The sequence below is a fragment of the Cnephaeus nilssonii genome (assembly GCF_951640355.1).
Source record: "Cnephaeus nilssonii genome assembly, chromosome: 2".
Lineage (NCBI taxonomy): Eukaryota > Metazoa > Chordata > Mammalia > Chiroptera > Vespertilionidae > Cnephaeus > Cnephaeus nilssonii.
Window position 1 is genome coordinate 20,536,694 of NC_137073.1, and position 13,789 is coordinate 20,550,482.

The window sequence follows — 13,789 nt, forward strand, 5'->3', positions numbered from 1 at the left end:
TCTTCCACAGTACATTTACAGAAAAGGAACATAAGATGGTCACTTCAGCACAAATAGTGCAACAGTGAGAAAGATGAGTACACAAGCGGCCACCTCACAGGTAGCACATGGGGCAGAAGGTTGGCAAAGACAGTGGCTGAGGAGACCAGAAAGGTTTAGGAAAAAGGTGGCATCTGAATGGGTTTTGAACCTCCTTCCTGGGGTATCTGCCCTGTGCATTCCAGAAAGAGAAGCTGTCGCATCACCATCTACGCTACTGTGGGGTCCAGAACCTGGAGCTATACTCCATGCAACACAAAAATGTGTGCCTGCTGGGAGCCTGAAGCACAGAGCAGGCTGAGGCCATCCTGAGGACTCTGATGGCCTAGACTGTGTTGTGTGACTTACCCTCTACAGGGAAGGCAGCACACTGAGTCTTTTTAAAAGCAGGACAGTGAAAGAATGAATGAATGAATTAATTAATTAATTAATTAAAATAAAATAAAATCAGGACCGTGACAGGGCCGGGCAGTCCTGTGGGCAGTCCATTTTCATAGCTGTGTGGGACTCAGGAAGCCAAGACCAGTAAGAAGGCTATTGCAAAGTCCCGGCATGAGGCAACAGGGACCTTGCTTTAGGGTGGCAGCTGGAAAACCAAAAGAGCTTGGTGACAGGATATGGGTATCCAGAGCGAGTTTAAGGCCAACTCCCAAAGTCTGGAGGCTTGGTGACCTGGCTTCCCTGCTACAACCTGATGCTCAAGCTCCCATTAGATGATCTAACACTAGTGCAAGAACAAGAATGTCCTTATCAGAGAAGGCTATGGAGCTGACCAAACTGCAGTACCAGTGTCACAACAAACATCCACTCATCATCTCTATTACCCAGTTAATTTTTTTAAACATATTTTTATTGATTTCAGAGAGGAAGGGAGAGGGAGAGAGAGATCAATGATAACAGAATCATTGATCAGCTGCCTCCTGAACGTCCCACTCTGGGGATCGAGCCCGCAACTTGGGCATGTGCCCTGACTGGCAATCAAACTGTGACCTCCTGGTTCATAGGTCGATGCTCAACCACTGAGCTATGCTGGCTAGGCTACCCATTTAATCTTTCTTAAAACATTTATACCATTGGCCTTAAATACCTATTTAGGTACATCAAGTCCCACATTTCATAAACAGTGTTGCTTAGATTGAGGCTGGTTATGTTTTCTTCCTGATCCACATTAGGATGTAATTACCCTAGGACAGTGGTCGGCAAACTGGGCTCTGTTGACTAATGAGTTGACCACTGTCATTTACTACCTCTTTGCACACAATATGCCACAATTGCCTAATCCTCACAGCTTCCAACTACACAGTAGCATTTAGTCTAGCAGTGGCGGGCAAACTCATTAGTCAACAGAGCCGCAGTTTGCCGACCACTGCCCTAGGACATTTTTGCATACCTCCAAAAACCAACTCATGCTGCCTGGATCTGGCAAACTTTATCCCTCCTCAGGTGCAAAGGTTCAGCCAGCACAGCATTACCACTGACTGCACATCACCTGCGCTCCCAACTCTGCACCTGGCACTTGACCTGTGCTTTGTGTTTTCTCCCTCACAATCTTGCAAAACGGAATTGACCTCCTTTTCAAGGACAAAGAAACTGAGGCACCAAGAGCTTAAGCAATGTATATGAGGCCAAAGAACAGTGAAATGGCAAAGTCTACATTCAAACTCGGGTTCAGCCTTAAACCTCACCCCACAGCCCCACCATGAGTTTTCAGTGGCTTCTTTCCACAACACCAATTCAAAAAACAAATAAATGGAGGAGAAAAAGTATATACTTTCTTCCCATATTTGCTGTACCACTTTTTTGTTTACAGATAATCAAAATCAGCACCTTGAAAGAATAAGGCTGATGCCTCTGACAGTAACTTCCAATATGTTCAAAAATGGACAGGCTCACATCAGATTGTTCCTAGGTTCAGCCTAATTTCATTTCTTCCATATTTCTTTTGAGTTCTCCGAATTGATGTTTACTTTGTAGCTTTGCATAGTTTATTTTTTTTACCATACCAAGCTAACATGAGGAGAAAATCAATATTCTTATTATTTGATTTGTCTTGTTACAATGCTATTTGAACAGGAAACCTTTTAGATATAATAAAATGCACTAATTTGGTTTATCTGGGTGCATGTGTTCAACATAACTCACTTTCTACTCCCAAACCTGCTTCAGCAGAAAAGTAACTTGAAACTCCATCTACCCACACAAGTTTGAAAGAAAAAAACCCACCGCTGTTGTGCCCACCCCCACCCAAACAAAAAAAAACATGGAAGGCAGTAGTCAATTCTTTTCAGAAACTGCAGGTGACTGACTCACTGATTTGCTTGAAGCTTGGTGTCCCTGATAGCAGTGGTCTGAGTGCTGTACGCAAGTCAAACCAAACTCTGTCCCCTCAGAGATTACACTCTGAAACAGACTGCTCACCCGGACAGAAGAAACACACCTGGGAACAAACACGGGGATATTTACACTTGTGCTAGCCAGTCTATGCAGCAGAAGCAAGGCCTTGGGAAAACTTCCTGTTGACAGGGCATAACACAGACCAGATTATCACCTCCCCAAAGTACTCACAGGGCAGAAGCCTGTGCAAGTCATTCTTCCAGCCTCAGCCTGCGTTGCCTCTGAGCGAGAGTAAACTGCCAAGAACATTCAATCCTGGCCAGATCTAACACAACACCACCACCTCCACAGTGCTATACGCCCCCAACTGTGAGATTGGTTGCTTCAGGAAGCCTGTGGTCCCAACCCCAATGAAATTCCATGTTCCCCACCTTTCCCCCCTCTGCCTTCACCCTTCATAGCTTTCCTAACTGCTCAAAGCAAGGCTTTTTTACCATAACTAATCCAGGGCACTGTTATTCTCCAGCAGATGTGCAAGGACTGTGCAGAGTTCAGTCAGGAGCAAATTCGACCCCCATACAGTGGAGCAGGCGGACAGACAGCAAACTAACACTGACCTCTTTATAGGAAAAAACAACCCACCCATCTAGTCTCCCCATCTAATTTGAAACCACCCTGCCCAGGAGGGGCAGGCAGGATGCTCACTAACAAAGCTTCAAGCTGATCAGACCCCTGAGATTCCAGCTGTTAATTCTATTGGAATTAAGGCAAACAGGTGCAAGTCACTACCATAGCCTGACATATGGAGCCAACCAGACTTGATAGGAACTAAATCCCACCCTGCTGGCTTTTTAATAGGATTCTTTCACTCTTCCCAATCCTAAACTATAATATAAACCTAGCACCACATTTTAAGAAGGGGAAGGCTAAGAAAAGCAGAAATAGACTGCTTAATACACAGGCAGCTTTTTAAACCACACACCTGTGGGTGCTCCAAGGGTGTCAATCACAAGCCTGACAAAGAAAAGGTACCTTCTGGGTGATGAATCTGGGACAGAGGCCCACTCAAGAGAAACAAGTTTCTTACATTTCCCCCAAAGAGCACAGTTCTGTACCAGAAATAGACTTCGGTGATGTCCATGTTTATTCATTGTCACCAGCATTCAATAACACTTGTCAACAGGTAAGGCAACGTAGGTGGAAAATCTATGCACTAGCCCTGATTTGGTCCTGACGGGGTAATATCCGAAAAACAACATGAAAAGCACCCTTTTTTGCCAGGTAGCATCAAAGGGATAGACAAAATTCTCTCAGCAATGTATTCCTTCACTAGCCGCTAGAATCACACTCTGCAAAGTGACTGCTTGCTGGGGCCAATGAAATAAGCCAGTCCTTGAGGGGACTTCCCCTCTCCTGGCCCCCATGCCTGCTACTGTAAGTACCACTGGAGGCATCTCCACCACTCGGCCTTTTGCAATCTGGCAGGCCAGTTTTTCAGTCAACACCCAATATATTGGCAGCGAGTTATTCACAGGGGGAATACCAGCCATGGTAAGTACTTCCACCAACCAGTGCACAGCACCCCACACGTGCAGTAGCCAATGCATATGAGAAATGCTTCTTCTCCCAGCTTCCTGAGGGCCTCCATTCATTTATGCAACTCAGAATCTCTTGCTAAAAGCAAATGAGAACAAAACATGCAATGCCCGGTTCCTGCCAGGCTGACTCCTCCAGGTGTATGGGAAACTATCTTTTGATGAAGACAACTTGGACTTATACCCTCTTAAGTACGTGGATGTACCCAGGTAGTGTATGCTGGCCCCACCACGAGAAGTGAAAGATGCCTTCCAATGACCAGCTTTAGGTAAACCAAAGAGCTTTCCCTCCCAGTGGCTTTACAAAACCTAACCAAGACCTTGCATCGCAAAGTACAGTACCTTGGAAAACTGCTGCCAGCCACATGGGCAGAAAATTCAATTGCCTTCGGAGTCAGGTTTGATGCGGATGTAGGGTAGCCAAATGTGGCGGGGCGTTCGCGGAGTTTCAAACACACACCTGGCCGGATGCTGACTGCACGGGGCACAGTCGGGGGCCACACTTCCCGAAAAGCAGGTAACTTAGAAACCAACCGCACCTGGCTCGCCACTCTGAGCCAGTCCAAAGGCTGACAACATCTGCGTTCCTGGCAGGTGTTTCAAAATGAAGCCCGACGCTGGCAAGTGCTGATCTGCAGCGATCTGGGAGCCCGTCGCTCAGCCCGTGGGCTCTCCGGGGGAGCGCGCGGGAGGAGCAGGTGCCGGCCAGCCCCGCGTCCACGGAGAGCAGTTCCCGAGTTACCGGCCAGAACCGGGCCAGCCCCGCGGGCCCCGGAGACGCCCGACCAGGGGGGGCCGGTCCCGGGAGCCCCGCTCCCCTCCCGGGCGGCGGGAGGCCGCCAGCAGCGAGAGAACGCCCGCGTCCCCCGCGCGGCCCGGGCGCCCTAATTTACAAATCGGAGCGCTTTGTGCCCGGAGGCCGCCGGCCGGGCCCGGACAATGAGCGGCCGCATGACGGTGCAGCCGGGCCGGCCCGGCCGCCGCGGGCCTGCTTTAAAGATGGCGAGCCCCCCGCGTGGCTCCCGCGGCTCCCCCCGGCCACAATGGAAGGCGCCCGGCCCCGCCGCCGCCCGCGGGCCTCACCTTCCATCTCCATGTCCTCGGGCTCGCTCAGCTGCTGCTCGCCCGCTTTCTGCTGCTGCTGCTGCTGCTGCTGGTGGTTCATGTCGGCCGCGGCCTGGGCCTCGCCTGCGGCCGGTGGCCCAGGCTGCGGGCCCGGCGGGCGGGGGGCGGCGAGCCGGGGCGGCGGCGGCGGCGGCGGCGGCGGCGGGGCGGCCTCCTCCTCCTCCTCCCGCGCGTCGTCGGCGGCGGCCCCGGGGAGGCCGGCGGCGGGCGGCGGCGGCGGCGGCGGCGGCAGGGAGACGCGCACGTACTTGCTCGCGATTCGCCCAATCTCGGCGCCGAGGCGGGCGGACGGCCGGCGGGCCGGGCCGGGCGGCCTCGTCGCTCGCAGGGGCCGCCGCCGCCGCCGCTGCTGCGGCCGCCGCGGGGCCCGCCTCCCGCCGCCGGGGCCGGGGCTGCGGGGCTGCGGGCCGGCCGGGGGCGGAGGGCGGCCGGGCGGGGGCCGCGGACTCAGCCCCGCCTCGGGCCGGGCGCGGCGGGCGGGAGGCCTGGCCTGCGCGGCGGGCCTGCGGGGCCTGGGCCCAGCGGGAGCGGCGGCGGCGGCGCGGGCGGGCGACGGGCCGGCCGCGCTCGGGGCGCTGCGGCCTCGGCCTCCTCGGCGGCGGCGGGGCTGCGGAGCGGACGCGGCGCCCGGCGGCTCGGCTCGGCTCGGCTGGCTCTCAAAATGGCGGCGGCCTGAAATGTCACATCCGCATGGGGGCCCGAGAGCGAGCGAGCGAGCAGCGAGCGAGGAAAGCCAGCGGGCGGGCGGGCGACGCCGGTCCGGAGGGCGGAGCAGGAGGCGGAGCAGAGAGGCGGGGCCCGGCGGGGCCCGGCCGCAGCCACCGCCTCCCGGCCGCAGCGCCGCGCCCCCTCGCAGCCCGGCCCCCGGCCTCTCGCCCAGTCCCCGCCTCCGGCCCCTGCCTCTAAGCCCGGAGGTCTGCTTGGGCCCTGGACGCTCCGACGCAGACAGCCTAGCCCCCCCACCCTCGGTGGGTGCCTCCCCCGGAATCTGTCCGGTCCCGGGATGTGGTCCCCCAGAAAGACCCGGCGGCGGCCCAGGGTGGGGGCCGTGCGGCCTGGGGCCATAGCCGCTGTGCGGGTGCACGGCCGGGCCGGGGCCGGGGCCGGGCGCGGGGTCCACGCCTGGGAGCAGCTGCTGGTAGACTTTAGCGCCCTTAGCCGACCTGCGATCGGCTCTCCCAATACCTCACGTGAGAACTCATCTTCTCCCTCTAGTCCGACCCAGAAAATGTAGTCCCTCAAAACCAGCCCAAAGAGCTTTCCACTTGGCGGTAGTTTGTTCCCTTCCTGTCAGCCCCGTCTGGCTACATTCACTCAGAGCGGCCCTCATTCCCGGAGGCGCCGTCCGTGCTGCCTCCTCCGGTCCTGGAGACGGGCGCTCGGGGCTTCAACTTTTCCCTGGTAACCAAGGCAGCGTAAGGGAGTGCAGTCACGGGAAATGCATCCCTGCACACCTGCACAGCTAAGCGGCCGTCTCCAGTGAGGATGTCATTTTACACTAAACATGGCCAGGAAATTGCCCTGGCCGGTACCTCTCCCCCACTCCCTCCCCCGCCAAGACTGTGAATTCTATCCCCCGTCAAGGCACATGCAAGATTCAACCAATGAATGCATGAAAAAAGTGGAACAACAAAAGGATATGAGGGATAAAAAGGATACCTTGCGTGCTGGATAATTACACGTTGTATACCCATAAAGGAAATACTATTTGGCAATAAAAAAAAAAAAAAAAGGCTTTGCCCGGTCGTGTGGCCCAGTGGCTGAGCGTGGACCTATGAACCAGGAGATCACCGTTCAATTCCTGGTCAGTCTTGATCCCCAGTAGGGGGTGTTCGGGAAGCAGCTGATCAGTGCTTCCCTCATCATTGATGTTTCTCTCTCTCTTTCCCTCTCCCTGGCCTCTGAAATCAATGAAAAAATATTTTTAAAAAATGAGGTTCTTGCCGAAACCGGTTTGGCTCAGTGGATAGAGCGTCGGTCTGCAGACTGAAAGGTCCCAGGTTTGATTCCGGTCAAGGGCATGTACATTGGTTGCGGGCACATCCCCAGTGGGGGGTGTGCAGGAGGCAGCTGGTCGATGTTTCTCTCTCATCGATGTTTCTAGCTCTCTATCTCTCTCCCCTCCTCTCTGTAAAAAATCAATAAAATATATATTTTTTTAAAAACTTAAAAAAAAATGAGGTTCTGACAGAGGCTACAAGTGGATGAGCCTTGAAAACACTGTGCTGAGTGAAAGAAGCCAGAAGCAAAATACCACGTAGTATATGATTCCAATTACATAAAATGTCCAGAATTGATTCATATATATAGAGAGAGAGAGTAGATTGGGGACTGGGGAATTGGCATAGGATTTCTTTTGGGGCTGATGAAAATTTCCTGAAATTTGATTCTGGTGATGGTTGCACAGTTCTGTGAATATACCCAAAACTATTGAACACTTTAAATGGGTGAATTTTACAGTACATGAATCATATTGCAATAAAACTAATTTTGTAAAAGGGTATCTTGCAAAGAAGAAGAATGAGTGAGGGAGAACAGAGTCTAGACAAGAGATGGAGGTGGATTGGACTAGGATGGTGGAGATGGAAAAAACGAGGACAGGTTTATAGGTAAGTTGGCCGGTAGAATTTGCTGGACTTGCACACAGACTTGGAGTTGGGTGGGAGGGAAGGAGAAGAATCGAGCATCGCCCTCCGATGTTTTTGGCTTGGGTATAGAGTTCATTTCTAGGCCACAATAGTCACTAGAAAAGCAAAACTGGCACCCTTTGAGGCCTACCAAGAAGGCCCCGGCTCGATTATTCCAGCGGGCTGCACTAGCCTATTTTCTTCTTCCCCTTGTAGAATTAGGTGTGCATTAGCCATGAGGCCCATTTACACACAGAAGGGGTGTGTGTTGAAGAACTCCACAGGAGATGTGAATTGGCTGAGTAATGCCGGCTTCCTGGGAGGCTTAAAGCCAGGATGCTACAAGGGACCTGGAGCGTTCCAAAGAGGGAGAGGACTGAGGACGCCATTTCTGATCATTGCCGGTTTTTAACAATTTTACACCCCCTTCCCTGGTTGAGAATCCAGGGATGAGGGAAACCTGAAAACCGGGAAGACAGGAACTGCTGGAGCAGCTGACTTGTCATTAAGTCGAGTCAGTCAAGTGCAGGGAGGGGCTACCCTATCATTACTCTCGCAGCAAAACATATTTTGCTCCTCCCAGGGCCCGTGCCATGACTCGGCATAAACAGGGGGTTGGTTTTTTCTTCTTGAGGACTAAATATTTACCTGGAAGTTATGTTGGTCACGGTCTGAAACAATTTCATGGAAGTATCAGAGAAGAAATGAGCATTAGCAGGTGTTTTCCCCACCACCACCACCATGTTATTTAAATTCTTAGATAATCCATACCTGGATAGAAGACCTAAAACCCCAACCACAAGTTTAGAGAAGGATTTGGGTTTGAGATCAGGCATTTGCCAAGGCCATGCAGCTGGAAGCAGTTTGGGAGGACAAGGGGCTTCAGGATGCAGAACCAGATGACCCAGCTGGGAGTTCTGCAAACGTGTACTTGGGAGTTGATTTAACCTCTTATCAGACTTAACTTTCCTATCAGGGGAATGGGGAGGAAAGTTTCTACCTAAAGGGACTATTGTGGAAATCATATGAAATGCTAAAACTTTATGGAAATACTTCACAATCCAGAGGTTGTGAAATGGTTATTGTAAGAGCAAGGGCAGAATGAGATGAGACCTTAGCCCCCAGTTTCTGACCCACCACCCTTTCACTCAAAATTGCTCATAGGTGGCCCAGCTGGCATGGCTCAGTGGTTGAGCTTTGACCTATGAACCAGGAGGTCACGGTTCATGCCTGGGTTGTGGGGTATGCAGGAGGTAGCCGATCAATGATTCTCTCATCATTGATGTTTTTCTCTCTCTCTCTCCCTCTCCCTTCCTTTCTGAAATCAATAAATATATATATATATATATATATATATATATATATATATATATTACATATATATTTTTAAAACTGTTTGTAGGTGGAGTACCTATGTGCCAGGGACTGAGCTGCCCAATGTTAGATGAATGGCAAAAATAGGCATCAGGTGACTAAACAAAGTCATTTATTTTACCAACATTTTCCCAGCTGTGAGATGGCAAACTGCTAATGCAAGTACTTTGCTACAATGACTGCTCATGGTTGGCCAGGTGTGAGTACAGATGCTGGGTCTTGTTTATTTTTTTTCTTAAAGCTCACAAAAGATGCTTTGGTAGTGTGACTGGATTGACTCAAATTTTTAAAACAAAGATGCAGTAATGAGAGGTGTTGAGAACATGAGCAGCCAAGGGTGTCTTCTTTTCCTCTTTTTTTGGTTTTCAGGAAAATTTGTCAAACTATTACCCACTTTTCTTGGTCAGGCCTTTTTTTTAAATTTATCGATCTCAGAGAGAAAGGAAGGGAAAGACAGAGATAGATAGATAGATAGATAGATAGATAGATAGATAGATAGATCAATTTGTTGTTTCACTTCTTTATTCATTTATCAGTTGATTTTTGTGTGCCCGGACCCTAGGTTGAATCCACAAACTTATCATATTGTGATGACACTCTAACCAACTGAGCTACCTGGCCAGACTTAATCAGACCATTTTAAAAGGGTAAGAATATGGAACAGTGGGATCTTTTCAACTGTGTGGTTTTAGAAACACATGCATACACACACACACACGCACACACACATACACACACACACACACACCCCAACTGAATTGATCAGGTAAACAGAGCTGGTAGTGAGCCAGGGGCTTTTTTTATTTTATTTTTTTAAGGATAAATCTTTTTTTTTTTTTTTTAATGTACATGCCCTGGAACCCTTCAGTCTGCAGGCCGACACTCTATCCACTGAGCCAAACCAGTTAGGGCTAGCCAGGGGCTTTTTAAAGCACTTTGCAGCCCTAACCGGTTTGGCTCAATGGATAGAGCGTCGGCCTGCAGACTGAAAGGTCCCAGGTTCGATTCCGGTCAAGGGCATGTACCTTGGTTGCGGGCACATCCCCAGTAGGAGGTGTGCAGGAGGCAGCTGATCGATGTTTCTCTCTCATCGATGTTTCTAACTTTCTATCCCTCTCCCTTCCTCTCTGTAAAAAAATCAATAAAATATAAAAAAAATAAAAATAAAAAAATAAAGCACTTTGCATATTAACTCATTTAATTCTCACCAATAACCCTATAAGGCAGGTGCTATTATCCCCATTTTATGGATGGGATCACTGAGGCACAGTCTCCAGGCTAAATAACTAGCTCAAGATCACATAAGCTTGTAAAAAAGAGGCCCAGATTTGAACCCATGCAGTCTGGGTCCATATATTGCAATAGAATATTAATGAGACTTTATGCCCACTGTAAATCCCAAGTGTGAAATGCCACTCCCCCATTAAAAGCATGAATCAGGAATCCTAGAATTTCACAACTGTCTTACACTATTTTTTTATCCACATTAGCTGGAAAACAGATATAGGCCATCTTTCAGCAGCATTGCTCTGGAATCACACAAAATCTTCTTTAGGAACCATCCTTTGCTTAAAAGACATCCATTCTGTATTTTTAATTGGCCAATATTAGACTGGAAGTTTACCACATCACATACATTCTTGACAGAATTCTATCAGCAGGAATTGTAAACCAAATAATAAGTAACTACTCACAGAGCCAGGTAGCATGCTCTCTGTGGGTGTTGCACTTAATCCTCACAACCAGTGAGAGCAGTAACTGCTAGTGCTTCCTTGTGCGAGGCACGTTCCAAAGGCTTAACATTAACTCATTTAATCCTCCCAACAACCCTGTGAAATAAACTGTCGTGAACCTTCTTTATAGGTGAGGTAACTAAGGCACAGAGAAGAAAGGTGCTCAGGTCTCAGAGGTAAAAGTAGCAAGGGGTTTCCTGGCTACATACCCAACAGAATTGAAAACAGGGTCTCAGACAAAAACTTGTACACAAATGTTCACAGCAGCACCATTCTCAATTGCCAAAACAACCAATGGACAGATGAATGGACAAAAAAATGCAGTCGACCTGGACCGCATGAAATATTATTCAGCCCAGCTGGCATGGCTCAGCGGTTGAGCGTGGACCTATGAACCAGGAGGTCACGGTTCGACTCCCAGTCAGGGAACATTCCCTGGTTGGGGACTCAAAGGCCAGTGTAGGGTGTACAGAAGGCAGCCAATCAATGATTCTCTTTCATCATTGATGTTTCTATCTCTCCCTCTCCCTTCCTCTCTGAAATCAATAAAAATACACTTTTTTAAAAAAGTTCTGACACATGCTATCACATGGATGAACCTAGAAAACATTCTGGTAAATGAAAGAAGCCTGACACAAAAGGCCACATATAGTATGATTCCATTTATATGAAACTAGAGGCCCGGTGCACGAAATTCGTGAAGGGGGGTGTGTGTCCCTCAGCCCAGCCTGCACCCTCTCCAATCTGGGACCTCTCGAGGACTGCTGGCTCCCAACTGCTCGCCTGCCTGCCTTCCTGATTGCCCCTAACCTCTTCTGCCTGCCAGCCTGATCACCCCCTAACCACTCCCCTGCCAGCCTGTTCGCCCCTAACTGCCCTCCCCTGCAGTCCTGGTCACCCCTAACTGCCCTCCCCTGCTGGCCTGATCGCCCACAACTGCCCTCCCTTGCAGGCCTGGTCCCTCCCAACTGCCCTCCCCTGCTGGCCTGATCGCCCACAACTGCCCTCACTTGCAGGCCTGGTCCCTCCCAACTGCCCTCCCCTGCTGGCCATCTTGTGTCCACATGCAGGCAGCCAGCTTTGACAACATGTGGGCAGCCATCTTGTGTGTTGGAGTGATGGTCAATTTGCATATTACTCTTTTATTAGATAGGACTAGAGGCCCGATGCACGAAGATTCGTGCAAGAATGGGCCTTCCTTCCCCTGGCTGCCGGCACTGCCTTCGCTCTGGCCCGGAGCCGCCTTTCCACCTTCCCACGCTGCCCAGAGGCCTGGAGCTGCTGGGGTGGTGTGGAATGCCTGCGTTGTCACCATGGTGACGATGCAAGCGTCCCACCCCGCCCCCAGCCACTCGGCGCCTGTGTGTGCAAATTAACCCGCCATCTTTGTTGGGTTAATTTGCATACTCCTGATTGGCTGATGGGCATCGCAAAGGTACAGTCAATTTGCATCTTACTCTTTTATTAGTGTAGATATCTGGAGTGGACAAATCCATAGAGACAGAAAACAGATTAGTGGTTGCCAGAGCCTGGGTATGGGGGTGGAGGGAGTGGCTGCTTAATGAGCATGGGGTTTCTTTTTGTGGGTAATGAAATGTCCTGGAAATAGATAGTGATGATGGTTGCATAACATGGTGAATGTAACTAATATCACTAACAGTAAAGTTTATGTTATATGTATTTTACGCCAAAAAGTAGCAAAGTAAAGATTTGAACCATGGTATTCTCTCATTCCATAGTATATGCCACTGATCATTATGCCATCCTTTCAATTCTGGTAGAAAGTGTTATTATGTTCATTTTACAGGTGAGGAAGCAGGCACGGTTAGGAAGTGGAGGAAATGGGGTTCAAGCTTAGCTAAGCTGTAGAAGTCAAGGCACCCCCTGCTGTTTGCCTTATTCAATGACAACTTACTTTTAACAACCCTTTAAAAAAGCTGCTGACCTAGAAAATTAAATTCTTTTCAAAGACATTTGAAAATGAGGGTTGAGAAGATCTATATGTTAAAAGTAAAATTCATTAAACAATTCTGAATTTCACACACTTTCATTCATTCAACAAATATTGGTGGATCGCCTCTCCTGCCCCATGTTCAAGGTCTAGACTGGAGTTCGCTCTGCCAGGAGAAGGGACTGTGAGGCAGTGATGGGTCCGCTGTCCAGTGAGACCATCCAAGGCTCACGCTTCCAGCTGGAAATGCCTTTCTTGGAACCCTCCTCCCATCTCTCAGGTACAGAGCACAGCTACTGGCCTCTGTGTGTCAGTCAAGAAGCAGGTCTTTCGTTTAGCGCTTGCTCAAGAAATATTTATCTAATCAATGAATACATACACTGGCAAGAGTTCCAGGCAGTTTTTTGTTTGTTTTTTTTAAAATATATTTTATTGATTTTTTACAGAGAGGAAGAGAGAGGGATAGAGAGTTAGAAACATCGATGAGAGAGAAACATCGATCAGCTGCCTCTTGCACACCCCCCACTGGGGATGTGCCCGCAACCAAGGTACATGCCCTTGACTGGAATCGAACCTGGGACCTTTCAGTCCGCAAGCCGACGATCTATCCACTGAGCCAAACCGGTTTCGGCAGGCAGTTTTTTGTTTTTTTTTCAACAGTTCAGTGACTGTGGCACGCAGTAGCTGGATTTTATCTGCCAGACGGGAACTCCAGAAATTAAAATTAATTAAAATAATGGCATTTGATACCAGAGTTGATAGGGAAACAGTATCAGTCTCTGGCTCTAAGGGCCACAAGCTTGAGAACACCTTTGTGTTAAAGAAAATCACACATACACAAGGGCCATTTATTTAGCACTTACTAAGTGCCAGGCACCCTGATGAGTGTTTTACTGGCTTTTTTTTTTTTTTCTTAAATAAACCTAGAATCTCCAAAGACTTGATATAGAAAGGTAATGTCCCATATTAATAACTGTAATTTTTTAAAAAGTAATTTTTATTCACTAGTAA

The 13,789-nt window shown here is 49.4% G+C and overlaps 1 protein-coding gene across 2 annotated transcripts in view; it reads right to left on the reverse strand.

Moving 5' to 3' along the window:
- USP7 (ubiquitin specific peptidase 7) overlaps window positions 1-5,437 on the reverse strand; it is a 70,227-nt gene extending 64,790 nt beyond the window's left edge. The window contains exon 1 of one of the 2 annotated variants that reach the window (XM_079796264.1): window positions 5,052-5,437. In XM_079796264.1, the coding sequence (XP_079652390.1) occupies window positions 5,052-5,133 (82 nt within the window). In that variant the 5' untranslated portion in view covers window positions 5,134-5,437. The remainder of the gene's footprint in view (window positions 1-5,051) is intronic. The other variant, XM_079796265.1, reaches the window with a different exon arrangement.
- Window positions 5,438-13,789: the final 8,352 nt, after the last annotated feature.